General features: G+C 40.9%; 1 protein-coding gene across 1 annotated transcript in view; it reads left to right on the top strand.

Moving 5' to 3' along the window:
• The window catches only part of LOC134968667 (mucin-5B-like), a 163,765-nt gene that overhangs the window by 54,620 nt on the left and 90,388 nt on the right, over positions 1-18,757 (top strand). Inside the window, exons 10-11 of the mRNA XM_063944188.1 lie at positions 14,262-14,331; positions 18,536-18,673. Of these exons, the coding sequence (XP_063800258.1) occupies positions 14,262-14,331; positions 18,536-18,673 (208 nt within the window). The remainder of the gene's footprint in view (positions 1-14,261; positions 14,332-18,535; positions 18,674-18,757) is intronic.

Below are 18,757 nucleotides of genomic sequence, written 5' to 3'. Positions count from 1 at the left end.
GAAATGGGGGAGTGGCTGGCCGAACGCCACTCCCCCAAAGGGCGTTTTTGTGACGTCAAACCAGGAACGAAACGGGCTGAGCTGTAGGAGTAAGTCTCGAGCTACTCAGAAACTGCTAAGAATTATTTATTCGCAATTCTGCTACTCTTTTGTTCGCTATTCTGCTAAGCTAAGATACACTCCCAGAGGGCGGCGGCCTAGCGTGTGCAATGCTGCTAAAAGCAGCTAGCGAGCAAACAACTCGGAATGAGGGCCATTGAGTACTTACTATGCCGTCAGATGGAGTTAACTGAGTGTTGTTAATGTACTTGGCAAATGTCCCTGGATTCCACCACTTGGATGAAGTACAGTATACTTAGCAAGCTACAGACGATGCATGCGGAGTCTATTAACAATTCCCCATGGTCCCATATATATACAGATGTGTCCATGTTGATCGCGAGTGGTTTGCTGCAAGTAGTGTGCATGTTTACGGGTATGTGTGAGCAATCACACCCGCAATCTATAGAGAATATATTGTGCAATCATGGATGTGGCTATTTGCTCTTAGGCCTATGTAGTCACTGACGCAATGCGTGCGCACATGCTTTCAGTGTGAGGTGCCATCTTCTCAAAGATGTCACTGGGAAGATGACACCCCTCCAGCAAGCATGGGCCCTGGTAATTAGTACCCGCTTAACCTCCTTCCAATGCCACTGACCTTCTCCATAAATTTTTCTGAATAATTTGCATTCAGCATTGATAAAACCCCTTAAAGAAAGGCTGGTGCCTACTGAAAATGTCTTAAAGCCCACAGTTTTATGCATTTACCTGGAACCAGTAGGCACACTTGCACAATACTAGACGTGATCTCACAAAGTTTTGATTTTGAGATACGGAAATAACTTTTCATTCAGGAAAACTTCAAACCAGCAACTACTGTAGTTGGACTAAGGGGTCTATTTACTAAAGGTCGATTTCCGTCAATCTTTATTGATTTCAAATGAATATAAATTGATGTTTTGCTTCAGTGGCTAAACACACAATTATTAACATTTAAAAACTAAATCATTGGGGGGCATGGCCTGGAGAGCTGTGGGGAAAGATGTGCCCTGGATCAGCTCATGCCTGGCATCTGCTGTAATTGCTTATACAGCTTATATTACAGCTTGCCTGGCTTTGCTGTCCTGCTCTGCCTGCTGCTACAAGTGACCAGGACCGGTGGTGTGAGGTTCGCGGAGCCGGTGGATGGTATTACCATCTCCGTGGGTTGCAGCCCCCCACCCCCCCTGAAGCCAGGACCTTGTGTGTGCTGGAGACCTGCCACGACTTTCCAGGGCAGTGGAACAGAGCACCCTGTTCAGCTCGGGATCGTGGCTCCATGGCTGGCCTCTCACTCCCGGTGAGGACCCTCTGGCTGCAAGCTCTGCTGGATTCCCGTCTCGGCGCAGCACCATTAACCTTCAGGGCTCTGTGGTGTCCTCCCCGCAGTGCTCTCCTCCCAGCAGCCATCTTGGGATCTCCTTGCAGTGTTTGCTGGACTCCTGTTTGCCTGGCTGCTGACTACCAGTGGATATTGGCTGGCCCATATCCACAGCTGTAATACATCTCAGGAGATATTATTCCACTCTCTCCCTCCTTGGATCAAGCCTGAGACAACAGTGAGTAACAGGATCCACTTACTGCTCATAGACTGCCTTTTGCTCTGTTTCATTGCTAATTACTGCCTCCTACACTCCTGGAATTATATCTTATACAATACTTTTACATGTTTTCTCTGGTTCCAGCTGTTTGCCACTATGGGACAGATGTATTAACCTGGAGAGGGCATAAGGAAGTGATAAACCAGTGATAAATGCAAGGTGATAAACGCACCAGCCAATCAGCTCCAATATGTAAATTAACAGATAGGAGCTGATTGGCTGGTGCATTTATCACCTTGCATTTATCACTGGTTTTTCATTTCCTTATGCCTTCTACAGATTAATACATCTGCCCCTATGTTCTTTGTGTGACACCACAGTACTCTCCTCTATGTGCTCATATAGTTTAATTCAGTGGATCTCCACTGATAGCATTCTCAAATACAGCCATTACATTCCTCCTTTCTTTCTTTCTTTCTTTCTTTCTTTCTTTCTTTCTTTCTTTCTTTCTTTCTTTCTTTCTTTCTTTCTTTCTTTCTTTCTTTCTTTCTTTCCTGTTTTGTGTAATTATCACTCACTTCCTCAGTGACCATGTGCGGATACTATTATGGACAAATTCATGTCTAAAACTCCACGGAACCTCAGTGGTGCCCAATCAGGTAAGGGCAAAAATCATGACAACTCTACTAACAGTGCCCCTGCTTCTCTGGGACATAGCTAGGGTTCCAGTCCTAGGGGTCCTTCATCACTTCCTCCCATTATGGAATCTGCCAAATCTTTCTCTACAAGCGAAATCACAAATATTCTCTCATCATTGCTGGATCAAAAGCTGGCGCCCCTGAAGGACTCTGTACTCGGCCCTTACTCAGCTCTCTGCTCAACATCATCGTATTTCTGAGGCCAAGCAAAGAATCTCTGATTTGGAGGATAATTTGGCTACGGCTAAGTCATCCCTTGTAGAGCACGACAAATTGGTGATGTCCCTTCAGGACAAACTTGAAGATTTGGAAAACAGGAATAGAAGAAACAATGTCTGACTTGCCGGAGTCGGTGAAACAGTCTGACCTAATGAAACTGGTGTCCCAATGGTTGCCCAGAGAACTGGGCTGTGTTTTGGATACAGGCTTCATTCTGGTGGAACGTGTCGATCGCATTGGTCCTGATCACCAGTCTACCAAACATAGACCAAGACTCGTCATCATGAGGATACTTAACTATGCTGTCAAGGTTCACTTGCTAGAGGCCTGTAGGAAACATCTTGATCTCCGGTACCAGGACACTAGGATTCTGTTATTTCAAGACTTTTCTTATCTGGTGGCCGCAAAAAGGTGAAAGTTCTCACCAATTTGTATGTGCCTGTTTGAACTGGGCCATCGTTTTGCATTATTATACCCTGCCAAGTTGAGGGTCTTTCACAACAGTAAATCTTACTTCTTCGATTCTGCTCAAGCGTCCAGGAACTTTGTGGACTCTTTGGCTGCAGCACAATCATCTGGCATGGATGATGACTTATTATATCCTTTTCCAGTTGGTTAATTATCTTTCTAGTTTTGCCCATTCAGGTTACTGATTGACTTAATTTACAGGTTGTGTGTATTATGCCAGCTTTACGTTGTGTTTGTAAAAATTGTTCACAATTGTAATCAGTGCTTGATGCCAACTAATGTATGCCAGTATTTTCTTCAATGTTTTGCCTTATCCTTTTCTTTGGTCCCTCTCTTTCTTCTACTACTACTCTTTCATATTTTGCCATGGCTGCCTTCTCCTTATTTCCTCTAATCTCATCTTTTATTGTATTGTTTTTGGACATAGTGCTCTATGGACTTCCGTCTGTGGTTGCTCTCCTCGAGCGCTTTGATGCTTTCTTTTTGGATATTAACGCAAATCTCGGGAGCACCTTCATGGGTTCTTATAAAGTTAAAAATGTTTTGTAATTTGATTGATGGTTCTACTGACATTCACACACATGCTCTACAGTTTATTGTAGGAAATTGTTTAAACTTTCATTACCTTGCTTATTTGTTGATCCATCGCAACCTGCTCACTGGGAAGGGTTGAGATCGGTTCTTTTGGCACTTTGTTGTTAGGATTTGACCTAGGGTGGGAATAGGTGAAATGCTATCAGTCCTCATCTCTTCCACAACGATACAGTCGCGGTTCAAACTCATATCGTGGAATGTTAAAGGGCTTAATACCCCTATTAAGAGGAAAATGATCCTTACCTATTTGAAACGGTTGAAGCCTGACATAGTTTTATTGTAGGAAACTCATTGGAGGGTTTATGACCATAATCTGTTGCGTGATTCATGGATAGGGGAGTATAGGGTGGCCTCTTTTACATCTAAGCGCAGAGGTGTTCTGGCAATCCTCAATAAGATTCATAGTACTGTTTATACTGTAGCTAATATCTATTATTATTATTATTATTATTATTATCCTTTATTTATATGGCGCCACAAGGGTTCCGCAGCGCCCAATTACAGAGTACATAAATAATCCAACAGGAAAACAGCAACTTAAAGTTGATGACAGTACAGGACAAGTACAGGGTAAATAAACATAGTTACATCAGCAGATGACACTGGAATAAGTATCAGGTGGCAGAAGACTGCTGGATTTGGTGCAGTTGAAGATTATTAAAGTAAGAAAGGATAAGCACATGAGGGAAGAGGGCCCTGCTCGTGAGAGCTTACATTCTAAAGGGGAGGGGTAGACAGACAGGGGTGACACAGATGGGGTACATAGAGAGCATAGAACAGAGGGTTAGGATGAGATTTGGCTGGGTTTGGTGAAGAAGTGGGTCTTGAGAGCCCGTTTGAAGTTTTGTAGAGAGGTGGAGAGTCTGAGGGGGAGAGGTAGGGAATTCCAGAGAAGTGGTGCAGCACGTGAAAAATCTTAGATGTAGGAGTGGGAGGAAGTAATCCGTAGGCAGGAGAGTCGGCGTGCATTAGCAGAGCGAAGAGGACGGGTGGGAGTGTAAAGGGAGATAAGGTCAGAGATGTAGATGGGAGAGGAATGGGTGAGGGCTTTGTAAGCGAGCGTGAGAAGCTTGAAATTGATTCTGAAAGGGAAGGGGAGCCAGTGAAGGTCTAGTAAGAGAGGAGAGGTGGACGTAGTGCGTTTGGTGAGGAAGATGAGCCGGGCAGCAGCATTGAGGATAGATTGGAGTGGAGAGAGGTATTTGTCAGGAATGCCAGTCAGGAGGAGATTACAGTAGGAGAGAGTACAGGAGTAGTACAGTACAGGAGAGATTACATCTATGCCCCTAATGGCCCTAATGTGCCTTTTTTTCCCTGACATTTATTCCAAATTGCAGGGATGGGCAGAGGGGGGAATTATTTTGGGTGTAGACTTTTAATTGTGGTAAGTCTAGACAGATCTGCCTCGCCTGGTTCATCTAGTATTACCACCCCTACATCACTGTCACTACTAACCTCTTCCCTTTGACTCTCTGACCCTTGGAGATTTCACTATCCTGATGCTCGTGAATATACGTTTTATTCCCATCCCCAACACTCCTCCTCTAGATTGGATTTCTGGCTAATTGCTGACACTCTACTACATCATGTTTTGAATCTAGAATAAAACCTAGATGCCCCTATACCCCGATCTTATAATTGGCGGTTTCCTGCCTATTTGGGACACTCCTCGGATTTCCGTACATTTCTTTCTCAAGCCTTCCTTAACTATGTAGATAATTATATTGTACATATCAATGATATCAACTTATTTTGGTTGGATTGTAAACCTGTTGTTCATGGGCAAATAATGGAATATGTTTCTAGAAAACGCAAATTATTGAATACTCAATTACATGACCTTGGCACCCATGGCATTATAAGCTATCAGCACTGATGATAGCTTATAATGCCATGGTTTTGCATGATTCTCCTGTCAATAGACAGGCCTATATTGATGCAAAGTGAATGTATGATACACTATGCACTGAACGGGCAAGTTCTTCCTATGATGTACAGCGGAATAAATTCTTCCGTGGTAGTAATAAATCAGGAAAATTGCTAGCTAATCTGGTCCCATCGTACTCTGGCCCTTCCCGCATAACCCATTTAAGCAATGGCCCAAACTTCTCGACTATGGATACGCAGGCTATATCTGAGGCCTTTTTACGATAGTATGAAAATTTATATACAGTCCCCCTTCCCTGGATAATCCTATTGAGGGTATGCAATTTCTGGAAAAGGCAGGTTTACCTGTATTAACAGAGGAGGAAAGAACGTCATTGACAGATCCAGTTACGGAGCCGGAGTTGCTGTCTTTGATTAAATCACTCCATAATGGTAAATCACCTGGTCCAGATGGGTTTGGGGCAGAGTACTATCGGTTATTGGCTCCCCACCTGATGCCTCATCTGTTGCTATTATTTAATGCACTGTTGCAGGGGACCTCTCCACCTCCGGGATTTACAGATGCTAGAATAGTTGTGTTTCCAAAGCCTGGTAAGAACCCTAAATATGTCCAGTCTTATCGGCCTATATCTCTCCTTAATCAGGATTTGAAGTTATTTACTAAATTACTGGCCTCTCACCTCCAACTGATACTACAACGTATTTTGGATCCTGCCCAAACTGGATTTGTAAAATCTAGAACTTCAGTGCATAATGGTGGTCATTCCGAGTTGATTGCTCGCTAGCTACTTTTTACAGTGCTGCGATCAGATAGTCGTCGCCTATAGGGGAGTGTGCAAAAAAGTTTTGTGCAGTTTCCGAGTTGCCCAGCACTTACTCCGCCGTTGCAATCACTCCAGCCTGTTCGTGTCCGGAATTGACATCAGGCACCCGCCCTGCAAACGCTTGGACACGCCTGCTTTTTTCCAAACACTCCCAGAAAATGGTCAGTTGCCACCCAAAAACGTCTTCTTCCTGTCAATCTCCTTGCGATCAGCTGAGCGAATGGATTCTTCCTTAAATCCATCGCTCAACAATGATCCGCTTTGTACCCGTATAACACGCCTGTGCATTGCGGTTCATACACATGCGCACCTCTGTCATGATCGCTGCACTGCAAAAAAAACAGCAGCGTGCGATAAGGTCGTAATGACCCCCAATGTCTATACGCTGATAGCATAGTACTAATGCTTCCGCTGGCTCTAAAGCTCTAGTGGTTAGCTGCGTGTTTCATGGTCTCGCTTGCTTAGGGTCCTTCACAGACAACAATTTGGAGAAGAGTTTATCAGGGTCTTCTGTATGCTTTATAATACTGATTCACAGACACACCTTACGATAAATGGACTGAACACACCTTAATTTTCACTATATCGAGGCACGCGTCAGGGATGTTCCCTTTCTCCCCATCTCTTTAATTTGGCCCATTATCTGTTAATTCGTACTTGTATACAAGATGTTTCCTGGGAAGGGATTGGTTTAGGCCCATATTCTGTGAAGGTGTCTGCCTTCGCTGATGACTTATTGCTCTACTTTAATGACCCCATTGTGGCATTCCCTTCTCTATTGACAATACTGAAGGACTTTAATTTGGTGTCAGGCTTCTTAGTGAATGTTGACAAAACAGAGGCATAGGCTCTGGGTTCCCGGGCTAAACAGAATTGGGGTTCTATGTTCCCTTTTAAATGGGCCACCGATTTTATAACCTACAGCACAGGTTCTCAAACTCGGTCCTCAGGACCCCACATGGTCCATATTTTGCAGGTCACCTGTAGATTTTTAAAATGTGACAGTTGGTTATACACAGTGCAGCTGCTGGGTGACATGGAAAACGTGAACCGTGTGGGGTCCTGAGAACCGAGTTTGAGAACCACTGACCTACAGTATTTGGGCTTGCAGAGTGAAATGGAATGTTCAGCGCACACCTAGCCTCTAGTGTACAGTAGTGGAACCGTGCGTCTATAACCAAATTTAAATCCAAATAAATACTCTCAATGAACATAATAAAATCTAAAATTGATCGTTTAAAATGGATAATAAAAATAGATATATTATATATATTTCATGTGTTTATACTATGTGTTCTGAAATACCTAATACCGGTATACAAAAACAAACATTCAACACAAATACAAATATATAAGGTACACTGACACTTCACCTGTGGGTACATTCTCAGCGTTTTACCCCACAAGGTTTGGATCTTGCCTTGTTCTGTTCAGTCTCTGAATTACAGAGGTTTTGTAACAGTATGTGCAGGGTTAAATGCCTCGCTTATATGTGGTACAGTCAGCAGTGTGGAAAATAAATAAAGTTCAGAACACATAGTATAAATTAAACACATGAACATTCTATTTCACTCTGTATACCATAGAGTGGGTGATTATAGTACACCTACTAACCGTTCAATAGCAGCAACTGATGCCTTGAAGTTGTATATAGGAGTGGCGTAGTTTCTCACACAGCATTTACCCATACTATTTGGGCTTGCGTTTTTTATCTAAACTTACTGACTTATATTCATTAAATTTTTCTCACTTTATTAATAAAATGGTAGATGATTTTGCTTGATGACAGCTCCTACCGATTTCATATTTAGGTAGATGTCATTTGTACAAAATGATCTCCTTTCCCCGCCTGCTGTACCCGATCCAAAAGCTTACATTTTTATTAACTAAACGTGATATACATATGATTAATAAAGCCCTTACCATCTTTATTTGGGAGAATAAACACCCACATATAGCCCTTTTTAAGTTGAAACAGCCAACTTCATTAGGGGGAGTAAATTTGCCCTGTCCGGAGGATTATTCCTTGGCGGCCAATTATAGATACGCCATTGACTGGGTAAGGGGAACTGACAACTATGTTAATAAGGCACTAGAACAGTCCATGCTGCCGCATGGTAACTTACCTTCCATTTTGCACTACCCTGATCCTTCTGCATCGACTTCCTTGCGTTCTAATCCACTATTATATTGTCCCTGTAGAGCATGGACTCTGCTGTGGAAACATGTGGGACTTGCAGCAGCGAACTCCTTATTCCAACCCCTTTTACATAATCCGAAATTCCAGGGTGGGGAAGCCGATGCAATTGTTAGGAATTGGTACCTTCAAGGCTTACGTTTAGTGTTCCAATTTTTGAATACCGACTGTACTGAGGTCCTTACTTTGTCCCAACTGAAACTTAAATTCCCGAACCTTCATTTTCCTCTTTTCGCATACTTTCAAGTGAGAAGTTTTGCAATGCACTTGATATCACGCTTACAGGCTGATGATTTCACCTTTCCTCTAGGTGTCCAACTAAGATTGACACTTCATTCCCCTTACTCCACGTCCTTAATATATACATATACCAGACGTAAGATAGATCTGTCCAGACTATCTACTGGTCTGGCCAAATGGAAAGATACTATACCAGGAACTGATCTCCAAACTGTAATCCACTGGCATACTGTATATTGCTTAACAAATGTTTAGTTTCTTCTTCATATGCAGAGATGCATTTCAAATTTTTACATAGGGCGTATTACACCCCCCGCCTTAGGTGTCTTACAGGTATAGCCGACAATTCCCATTGTTTTAAGTGTTCCTCACCTGATGCTGATATTATCCACTGTCTCTGGTCCTGCTCCATTATTCAACTGTTCTGGAAAGATGTCTGTGATTTTGTCAATGTTACTTTGAATATTCCTTTTACTACAACTCTACCCTGGGCCTTTTGGAATGGCTATGACACTTGTTTTTCTTCGTTGTCTAAGGGAACTAAATTGTTATTAGCTCTTATAGCTGCAGCTTCAAAGACGACTATATTGTCTTAATGGATACATAAAGATCTGGTGTCCATTACCCTTATGTTCCCCAGACTGTCGTATCTTTACCAAATGGACTGGGTAGAGTGTGCTCTCGATGTGTAATCTCGCTCTTCAAATTTCGTTGCAATATGGTTGCCTTGCATTGTTACCCTACTGTTACCAGCTAGAGATCATACACGCAAAGTGGTTAGACTTACTACGTAGTATAACACTGAAGTCCTCACACGCGGCTCTCCACCAGTCCTTTAATGTTTCTTACTTTATAACTCACTGGGCTTCTTGTATCCACTGAGGCTATCCCTCCACATGTTGAACCATTCTTTGAATTATTATTGTATTGAAACAGAGATATGTTATTTCCTAAATTTTTCATCATTCATATGTTGTCATGTGTGTGTAACATTCTTAATAAACATATTAAAAGAATAATAATAATCTGTTAGTAAATGTGTGTTTTAGCCCCTGAAAACCAACATCGATTTAGATAGAGTTCTCACTGATTTAAAATAAAATAAAAAAACAATGAAAATCAACCTTTAGTAAGTAAGCTCAAAAGGTCAGGATTAGAGATTTACTCCGACCCCTGTGTTATTGTTTTGCCAAAACCACCCTCATTGTTTTGTTTTTGTTTTCTGGTTTTGGCAGACGCACCCTCATGTGTTTTGGTTTCAGAGCTGTATTTTATTTTAAAAATGTCTAAAACAGATAAAATCATGTAATCTGTGCTGACTTTGTTTTCACAGTATTATTACCACCAAAACATTAATTTCCAGTCAAGTTTTTACCATCTGGCAGCTCACAATATTGATCACCAATATAGACCAAAGGTTGGCTGGCTAAATGAAATGTCAGAGCAGTGGCACAAACATAGGGCAGTTACTTTAAGAATATATTAAGGGCCCTATTCAGGATGGATTGCAATTGGCAATCCAACTGCAAAAATTACTAAAATGATGCGATCGCATGAGCAGTGCCCATGAACTCACTGCAAATGTAATAGGGAGGAGATGCTTAGATAGTACAAATGCCTTCACAAATGTTGTCAGGATTGCATAAAAATAATTCACACACACAAGAGGTGGCTTTTATGGTCTTATGCCAAGGCATGACAATAGCCTTCTTTTTATCATGGGCAAGAGCTGCTGCCACTGGTGGCTGACTTAAATCTTTGACACAACATCCTCAACATCAACATTCTCATTACAGAAATATACCTCTCATCCTGCTGCACTTCCACATTATCATCATCCATTTCTATGTCAATATCTTTACGGGGACTTCTCATCCACAGAGGGTGCAGAAATGGTGGAAGCAGGCTTCTCTACAAGTACAGTGTCAGAAATGTCAGACTCACACATACAATAGCTTACATGGACACCCCTTCACTCTCCTAAGAGATTTGTGAACGTACAGTACACTTTGTTCTTCAGCCTTCGTGCTATGTACACCTCCACTAGACTCATAACGAGAAGGTGTTGTATCATCATCATCATCATCATCATCATCATTATTATATGAAGTTACAGAAGTAGGTGGCTGACTGCGTTTGGCCCCAGCTTCCACAATAGGAATTCTTATAGTGAATGAAACAGCACTAGCACTAGCAGGATCACAACTCATGGCAAAGGCTGTGGCCTGAGCCTTTCTTTGCCACTGTGTGTGGTGTATGGCATGTTGTCAATTTTACGGTTTTTGGGAGTAAACGTTCTCTTTATAAATAGAGGTGATTTTTTTTCTTTAACATTGTGAAATATTGTTTAGATTTCAGGTGCCCTTTATTAAACTTTGTGTCCCCTTGACCACCTTTTAGTAGATGTTGAAGTGCTATCATGATTGCAGCAGCTGTAGCACTAGTACTGGGTGGCTGCTCCTGCTCTTTTATCGACTGATCCATATTCATATTTTTTTCTCATACATATATAGAATTTTTATTTTTTACACACTGCTGTGACTACTTATAGTAATGATGGCAAACTGGTACCTAATGAACATTATTGTTTTACAACATAATACCTGAACAACACACACAAGTTTTTTCCTTTCTCTTCTATGACCTTGAGCACCGCTGACAAAGTCTTTGCCGATGAAATGTGTTGGTTGATATACTGTTTGAGAATGCACTGAAACAAACAAAACACAAAGCCTATCTGTGCATACAGTAACTTTTATATATGCCTGATTAGGCTGGTATTTTATTGCTATTTTTTAGAAGTGAAAAACCACCCCAATTCCCGGCGCAAATAACCAATATATAATGGATAAATGATTAATTAATTAATTTAGACATCAGCTGCATATACTCGAGGATTGGCAAAATCCCCAAACACAGAAACAAAAATAGAAAAAATATAGTATATTGCGCTAGGTGGACTGAATAATTTACTTTTGATAAATACTGCCAGCGGTCACAATCCAAGTGGCAGCTGAGCACTCTTGCCAGCACGCCAGCATAGCGATAAGATCTGTACTACGTACATCTATGCCACAGGGAAAATGTCCGTGAACTCTGCTGTACCACTGGACATTTCCCGCTGGTTCGGGTAATTATCATTACAGCAATATCCTCTGCACTGGGACGCCAGTAGCAGGAGGAGAGGAGAAACTATGTTACTATATATTCCCACAGGCACCAGCTACTGTTGCAGTTTTGTTGCACTTTATTAACAGACTAGGCGGATCTGTTTAGTGACTAAAAGATATATTGTTGCTATTTATTCCATAGCTATTAAGGATTTTCAAGTGCGCTTTATACCAGTGTGGTTGGAACATATGAATTCATTTTAATAATCTGTGTATTATAGGTTTTATTATTTGTGTTATGTATGTGGTAATTATGTATTAAATTTATATTTTATTGAATTCAAACAAGCAAGTTCCTTTTGTGTGGAGTAAAAGCAGACACCTATTTGTATTTATCAAAGTATATTATTCAGTCCATCTAGCGCAATATACTATATTTTTTTCTATTTTTGTTATTTTGTTGCTCTAAGTGTCTTAAAAAAATGTTATATATTTTAATTCAGTATATTTGGTTGTACTCAATGATATGTATGATAGCCTCATCTTTTTTCACACACAAAAGTTATACAGTAAGTGCATAAGAATATAAGTGACTAAGCCCCCTGAGAAGCACCATCCAGATATATATATATATATATAGGGATTGATACACAAGGATTGATACACCTCACCTCTTCCTCTTGTCCCCAGTTCCCAATTAACTTTCATGTCTATACATCCTTTGACTGACTATCTGTGTATGCTCTATAATTGTGATTTTCAGACTCGTATTTCTACTATAAAATCCATTCATTCATTCCTCCAGATAAATTGCAATGCCCATGCTAATTAAAATGGAAATTAAGTCCTGTTGGTATCCCAGTGCCTGAGTATGTATAAAGATAATGGGATTGATGTATCAAGCAGTGAAATGAGTGGAGAAGTAAATCAGTGGAAAGTTGTAAATAGTAGCCAATCATTTTTGAGGCAGCATTTATCAAGTACACTCTAGAAAATGATAGGCAGAAGCTGATTAATTGTTATGGGTTGGGTTCATGTGAACGGCGGTTGGTGGACTGCCAGTCACCATACCGACGGTGGGATCCCGACTTGTAGATAGCTGGCAGGGGGTGAGCGCAATGAATCCCCTTGTGGGCTCGCATGCTTGCCACGCAGTGGGATCGCCACAGACTCTATTCCTACTCTATGGGTGTCATGGACACCCATGAGTGGGAATAGTCCCTGTTGGTCTGCATTTCAACCATTGGGCTGTTAACCATTCGTGATCCCGGCGTTGGTATAGTGAGTCATATAACCACATCCTCTTTTCACTGCTTGATACATCAAGACCAATGGTGGTCATTCCGAGTTGATCGCTAGCTGCATTTGTTCGCTGTGCAGCGATGATGAAAAAAACTGCACTTCTGCGCATGCGTATGCGGCGCAATGCGCACGCGTGACGTACTATTACAACGAACGATGTAGTTTCACTCAGGCTCTAGTGAAGCATTTCAGTCGCACTGCTGGCCACAGAGTGATTGACATGAAGTGGGCGTTTCTGGGTGTCAACTGACCGTTTTCAGGGAGTGTTCGGAAAAACGCATGCGTGCCATTAAAAACGCAGGCGTGGCTGGGCGAACACAGGGCGTGTTTGTGACATCAAAACAGGAACTGAACAGTCTGAAGTCATCGCAAGCGCTGAGTAGGTTTTGAGCTACTCAGAAACTGCACAAAAAAACTGTGTAGCCACTCTGCAATCCTTTCGTTCTCACTTCTGCTGAGCTAAAATACACTCCCAGTGGGCGGCGGCATAGCGTTTGCACGGCTGCTAAAAACTGCTAGCGAGCGATCAACTCGGAATGACCACCAATATCTTATAATATCCTATCTCTTGGCTATAAAACTATCCAGTTTTCCCTTTCGTTAAGATCAGCCTATCATTATGATTAGAAAAGAAATTCTGAATAGAAGACTTCAATTTCATGGAGAGTACAATAGCCTATGATTCCAAGAGGAACCAGTTTTTACAGATACTTACTATCTATGATTCTACAACACAGTAGATATGTAATACTGTTCTTTACCAAATGTACAAATCCTTTATTTACAGTGGGGGTTCCCTACTCCAGTCCTCAGGGATCCTTAAAAGTATATGTTTTAAAGATCCCCTCAGTATCACAAGTGAGATAATTAGCAACACCTGTGTATATTTACAATGTGCCAGCCAGTAATTGATATACTGTATCTATGCATTAACTTGGAGATCTGGGAAACATGCACTTTAGAGGTCCCTGGTGACTGGAGTTGGTAATCTCTGATCTACAGCATGCACAAAATACTGTACTGTTGCTCACCGCATGTAAACCTGACCTTATGCATTTTGTAGGACTAACATTATCTTTTTCCTACTGCTTTATTCACAGAAAATAAAAATCTGTTATTGTGGAAACGTATATATCAACAATTTTTTAGTTATCCTGCCGAAAATTACTGGTTAGTAATGTTTCTTTTCCATTATAAGTTTTTTTCCATTAAGTTTGAAACATTCATTAGAAGTTAAATCTAGCATATTAAACTACCTAGATAAATCAGACAAAAATAATCTATGATAGCTGATGTATACTTTATATTGTAAAAATGTAATGAAAAAAAATAACAAATAAAATAACTATTTCACGGATAATGTCCAAATCCCTTCAGGAAACACGCAAATGTATGACTGAGCCGGCCCTAACCAATATGATGCCCCAGGCAAGATTTTGGCTGGTGCCCCCTAGCACCGCCGCTAGTTCCGCCTCTGCCCCTGCACCCCTTTCCCAGCACCATCACCCTTCGCCCATAGCAGTCCTCATTTTGGTGTTCCTACCCCCTATATTTTAAATAGGATTTTTGAGCATTTGGCGCACAGTCCAAAAAGGGGTGTGTTCTTGCTGGGAAGGGGAATGGCCACACAATAGTACCCCCAATTCAAATTATGCCACACACTAGTGCAACTTTATTCACACACATAATGCCCCTTACACATATGGTGAACACTACTGCACAACTAACCCACCCACATGCATCACTCACATGGCTGCTAACACTGTGACCTCTGCCTGTGCTCGGATATAGATGTGTCCTCATACATCTTGCCTCAATACGCCATGCAGCAGGAGATGCTTGGCGTGAGTCAGCTGGCAGTTCTGTTAATGTTGGGCGCCTTTTTTATGAAAATGCATCTTATTTGCATTACTATGTGGCAAGAATGCACAAGTAGCTTCTGCTGTTTAAAATGATATGCGGCATGCCTATATTCTGTGTGCGACTGTGGCTGTATCTGCATACGAAATGCTATGTTACAGTGATTTCCAGGAATACACTGTAACATAGCATTTCGTATGCAGATACAGCCGCAGTCACACACAGAATATAGGCATGCCACATAACATTTTAATCAGCAGAAGCTGCTTGTGCCCCTAGGCATTTGCCTAGTTTGCCAATGCCTAAGGCCAGCTCTGAATAAATGGAATAATTTACAACAGCTACAAATAATTGGATTAAATGATTGCATGTTGATTTTATAGTCTAAAAACACATGTATTAAAATAATAGCTATGAGTTGGCATATCACAAGCCCTGTGGTAAGGACACTCGCTTAGATGTGGCAATATTCGGTTAGCAACCACACTGAAACAGATATCTTAAAGTGTTGGCCACCTGTCTTGAAGTGTCAGGCCACATAATGTATGATTCTAGTTCCACAGTATAAAGATGGTAACAGGGATCAGAATACAAATGTTTGACAAAGCAGTGTCCAGTGACAGGTACAGTTGTTTGGTAAATGAGTGTGCAGTAGAAGCAGGCATGAAAAAGGCAGGAGCCTAATCCAGTGATAAGCCCAATGTTTGCTATACAGCAGTGGTAATAGCAGACAAGAGCATAAGCAAAGCGGGGTCAAATAATAAACCAGGTCAGTATATACAGTAGTATATTAGTTATGGAGCAGACTGGAGAGTAGTAAAGAATCAAGCCACAAAATCAGAAACTGATGTGTATTCAAAGTTTGCAGATTGTGCACAAGTGCAGGGCCATAGAACAATCACCTAGCACTTACTGCTAGGTGATTTCAGATAAAGTGCTAAGGGGCGGAGCTCATTGTTCGTTGGTAGCACATGTGCAGACACTTTCAATTAACTCTGAGATCAGCTTACAGGCAATATATCCTAATGGGGGGTACACAGGGAGCGATGTTAAGCTAATTTCTAAGCAATCTGACTAGATTGCTTAGAAATTAGCTGAACATCGCTCCATGTGTAGGGGTGCCGGCGACATTGAATTTATGCCATAAGGGGGTGTGGTATAGAAGATCTATAGTAATTAGACAGACAGTCATTTGGTTGACCCCATATGTTCAATATGCATTAGATCGACAGGGTCAAAAGGTCAATAGGGCAAAAGGTAAAGAGTAAAAAACGTTGAAAGGTACTAAAGCTCGATATGGAAATGGTCATCAGAAAAAAGGTTGACACCAGTTTTTGGGGTGTAATTTTCTATGTTTCATCATATGTGACCACAATTATTGCAAATATATACCCTCATGGGCTCGTTTTGCTTGCTACGCTTGGGCAATTTGCTTCGCTCCGTTACCACTGCATTCGGCACAGGTTACTATTCCCAGTTGTAGTCCACATGGATGATAAATCAACCATACGTTGAAAAAAAAGTCTTAAAAAAAGGCAGAAAAAACTTGTGTTGACCATTGTCATGTGGACCTTTTGAACCTGTTGACCTTTTGACCTTTTTAACTTAATGCTCATCAATCATATGGTGTCACCCTATTGACTATCTATACACTGTCAATATATACATTGGTACCCACCTTAAGGCAGGCATTCCGAACCTTGGTCCTTACATACTAACAGTGCAAGTTTTAGTGATATCCAGGCTTCAAAACAGATGGTTAAATCAAAATATCTGAGGTAGTAATTAAGTCACCTGTGCACAAGCATGGATATCACTAAAACTTGGACTGTTAGTGTGCCTTGAGGATCAAGGTTGGGAATGCCTGACTTAAGGTGAACATGGGAATGTTACAGTCTATTCCATAGGTCAGATGTTCTCAAATGCCGTCCTCGAGGCACCACAAAAGTCCAAGTTTTAAGTATGGAAAAAAGGAAGAATGGAAGGTTCACCTATTTGGCACAAAGCTGCCCGTATACTCCGAGTGTCAAAATAAATGTCACCACATTTATATAAATAGATCAAAAACAGAAAGTGACACTTGTCTGTGTCCTGGGCGCTATGACACAAAAATGTCCCTACATGTATTTAAAACATATAAGGCAAACAATACAATACTTCCCCTTTGTATCGCGATGAAAGGGGAATCTCCACTATTATCGATTTGATAAAAGATTCAACTGTCATCTTTGAATCTCCAAATTGTCTGAGAAGGCTTTTTCAGGCTCATGCAAAGAGAGAACAGGAAAAAACAACAACTGTGTAGTGTAGTCCAGTGAAGACACAAGGTACTTGGTATTATCCAAAGGAGGGAGATTAGCGTACCACACTCACACTATATCAGGGAAGTATAAAGTCAGCAAGGTATCTTTAGTTAATAAAAAGGTATTTCTTTATATATCCATGCACACCATATCCACATAAATTCTGAAATGCAGTAATTTGATATATGGGTATCAACTGAGCGTACCCAGAACTCACACAAGGACTATGTAGGTGACTCCTATCAAGGTATCTTTAGTTACAACAGACGGCCAAAATGTGTACCCTAACTCAAATGGAATGTAGTGTTTCGACTGCTATCAACGTATCTTTAAATGTCCTTCAAACGTTACAACTCCACCTTTGACATTAGTCACCGAGTTACAGATTAATGGGACTCGACCAATGGAAAAAAAGAAGTAATGTTCCATATATCCAATAAAATATTCTTTTAATGTTACAACATGCTACATTGGCAGGATTTATAAAAGATTCTCCAAAAATGAGTCGAAGAGTAAAAACACAAAAATGATGTAAAAAATACCCCAAAAGTCCTATATGAAAAGTATTCAGATTTCCTTAAGGCTACTCACAGTCCAGAAGGTTTTAAGTATATCCATGCTTGGTCACAGACGCCTTAATTTGCAATTAAGTCAATTCGATTTAACCATCTGTGCTGAGCCATGGATATACCTAAAACCTGGACCATTTGGGTGCATTGTGGACTGCGTTTGAGAACCTCTGCCATATGTTCTCAAACTCAGTCCTCATGACACCAAACAGGGCACGTATTCCAGGTCTCCTCACAGAATCACAAGTGAAATAATTAGCTCCACCTGTGGATATTTTAAAACGTGTCAGTGAGTAATGAATACACCAGTGCCCCTGCTGGGTGATCTGGAAAACATGGATTGTTTGGAGTCCTGATTTCCCAATTTGGGAACCACTGGTCTAATCAAATAGATTTTATCAATAAAATTTACAGGTATTATATATGTTTTTAAGTCTTTTCAACAGAAGTTACCTATTCGTTAAAAAAAAAAATCTCCCTTAAACTGAGGCCTGTTTTGTTGCAATAATTACATTTGACCACACAAATTTTTTTTTATGACTTTTAAAAAACTGTTGTTCTGACATTAAATATATAGTACTTGGCGATAGAGAGGAAAGTCATTGGGGTAATTGTAATCCTTAAAACCTTTAATTTTCCCAGATAAGGTCATTATATACAAGCAATCAGCGTATTTTATAAACGTGGTGACGAGGCTTGGTCTAGTTGTGGAGGTTCAGGTGAAGCCTGTGTTTCAGCTTACCATCTCAGTGAATTCCTCATTTCAGGACCAAACTACAGGTAATATCTTTTACAATAAATCTTCAATGGGCAGTCTAGGCATAACTAACCATTTTGTTTTTAAAACTTTATTAAGCTGAACAT

The sequence above is a fragment of the Pseudophryne corroboree genome, chromosome 11 (genome assembly GCF_028390025.1).
Source record: "Pseudophryne corroboree isolate aPseCor3 chromosome 11, aPseCor3.hap2, whole genome shotgun sequence".
Taxonomy (NCBI): domain Eukaryota; kingdom Metazoa; phylum Chordata; class Amphibia; order Anura; family Myobatrachidae; genus Pseudophryne; species Pseudophryne corroboree.
The sequence above is the reverse complement of the archived record's forward strand: the minus strand, read 5'-3'. Positions and strand labels throughout refer to the sequence as shown.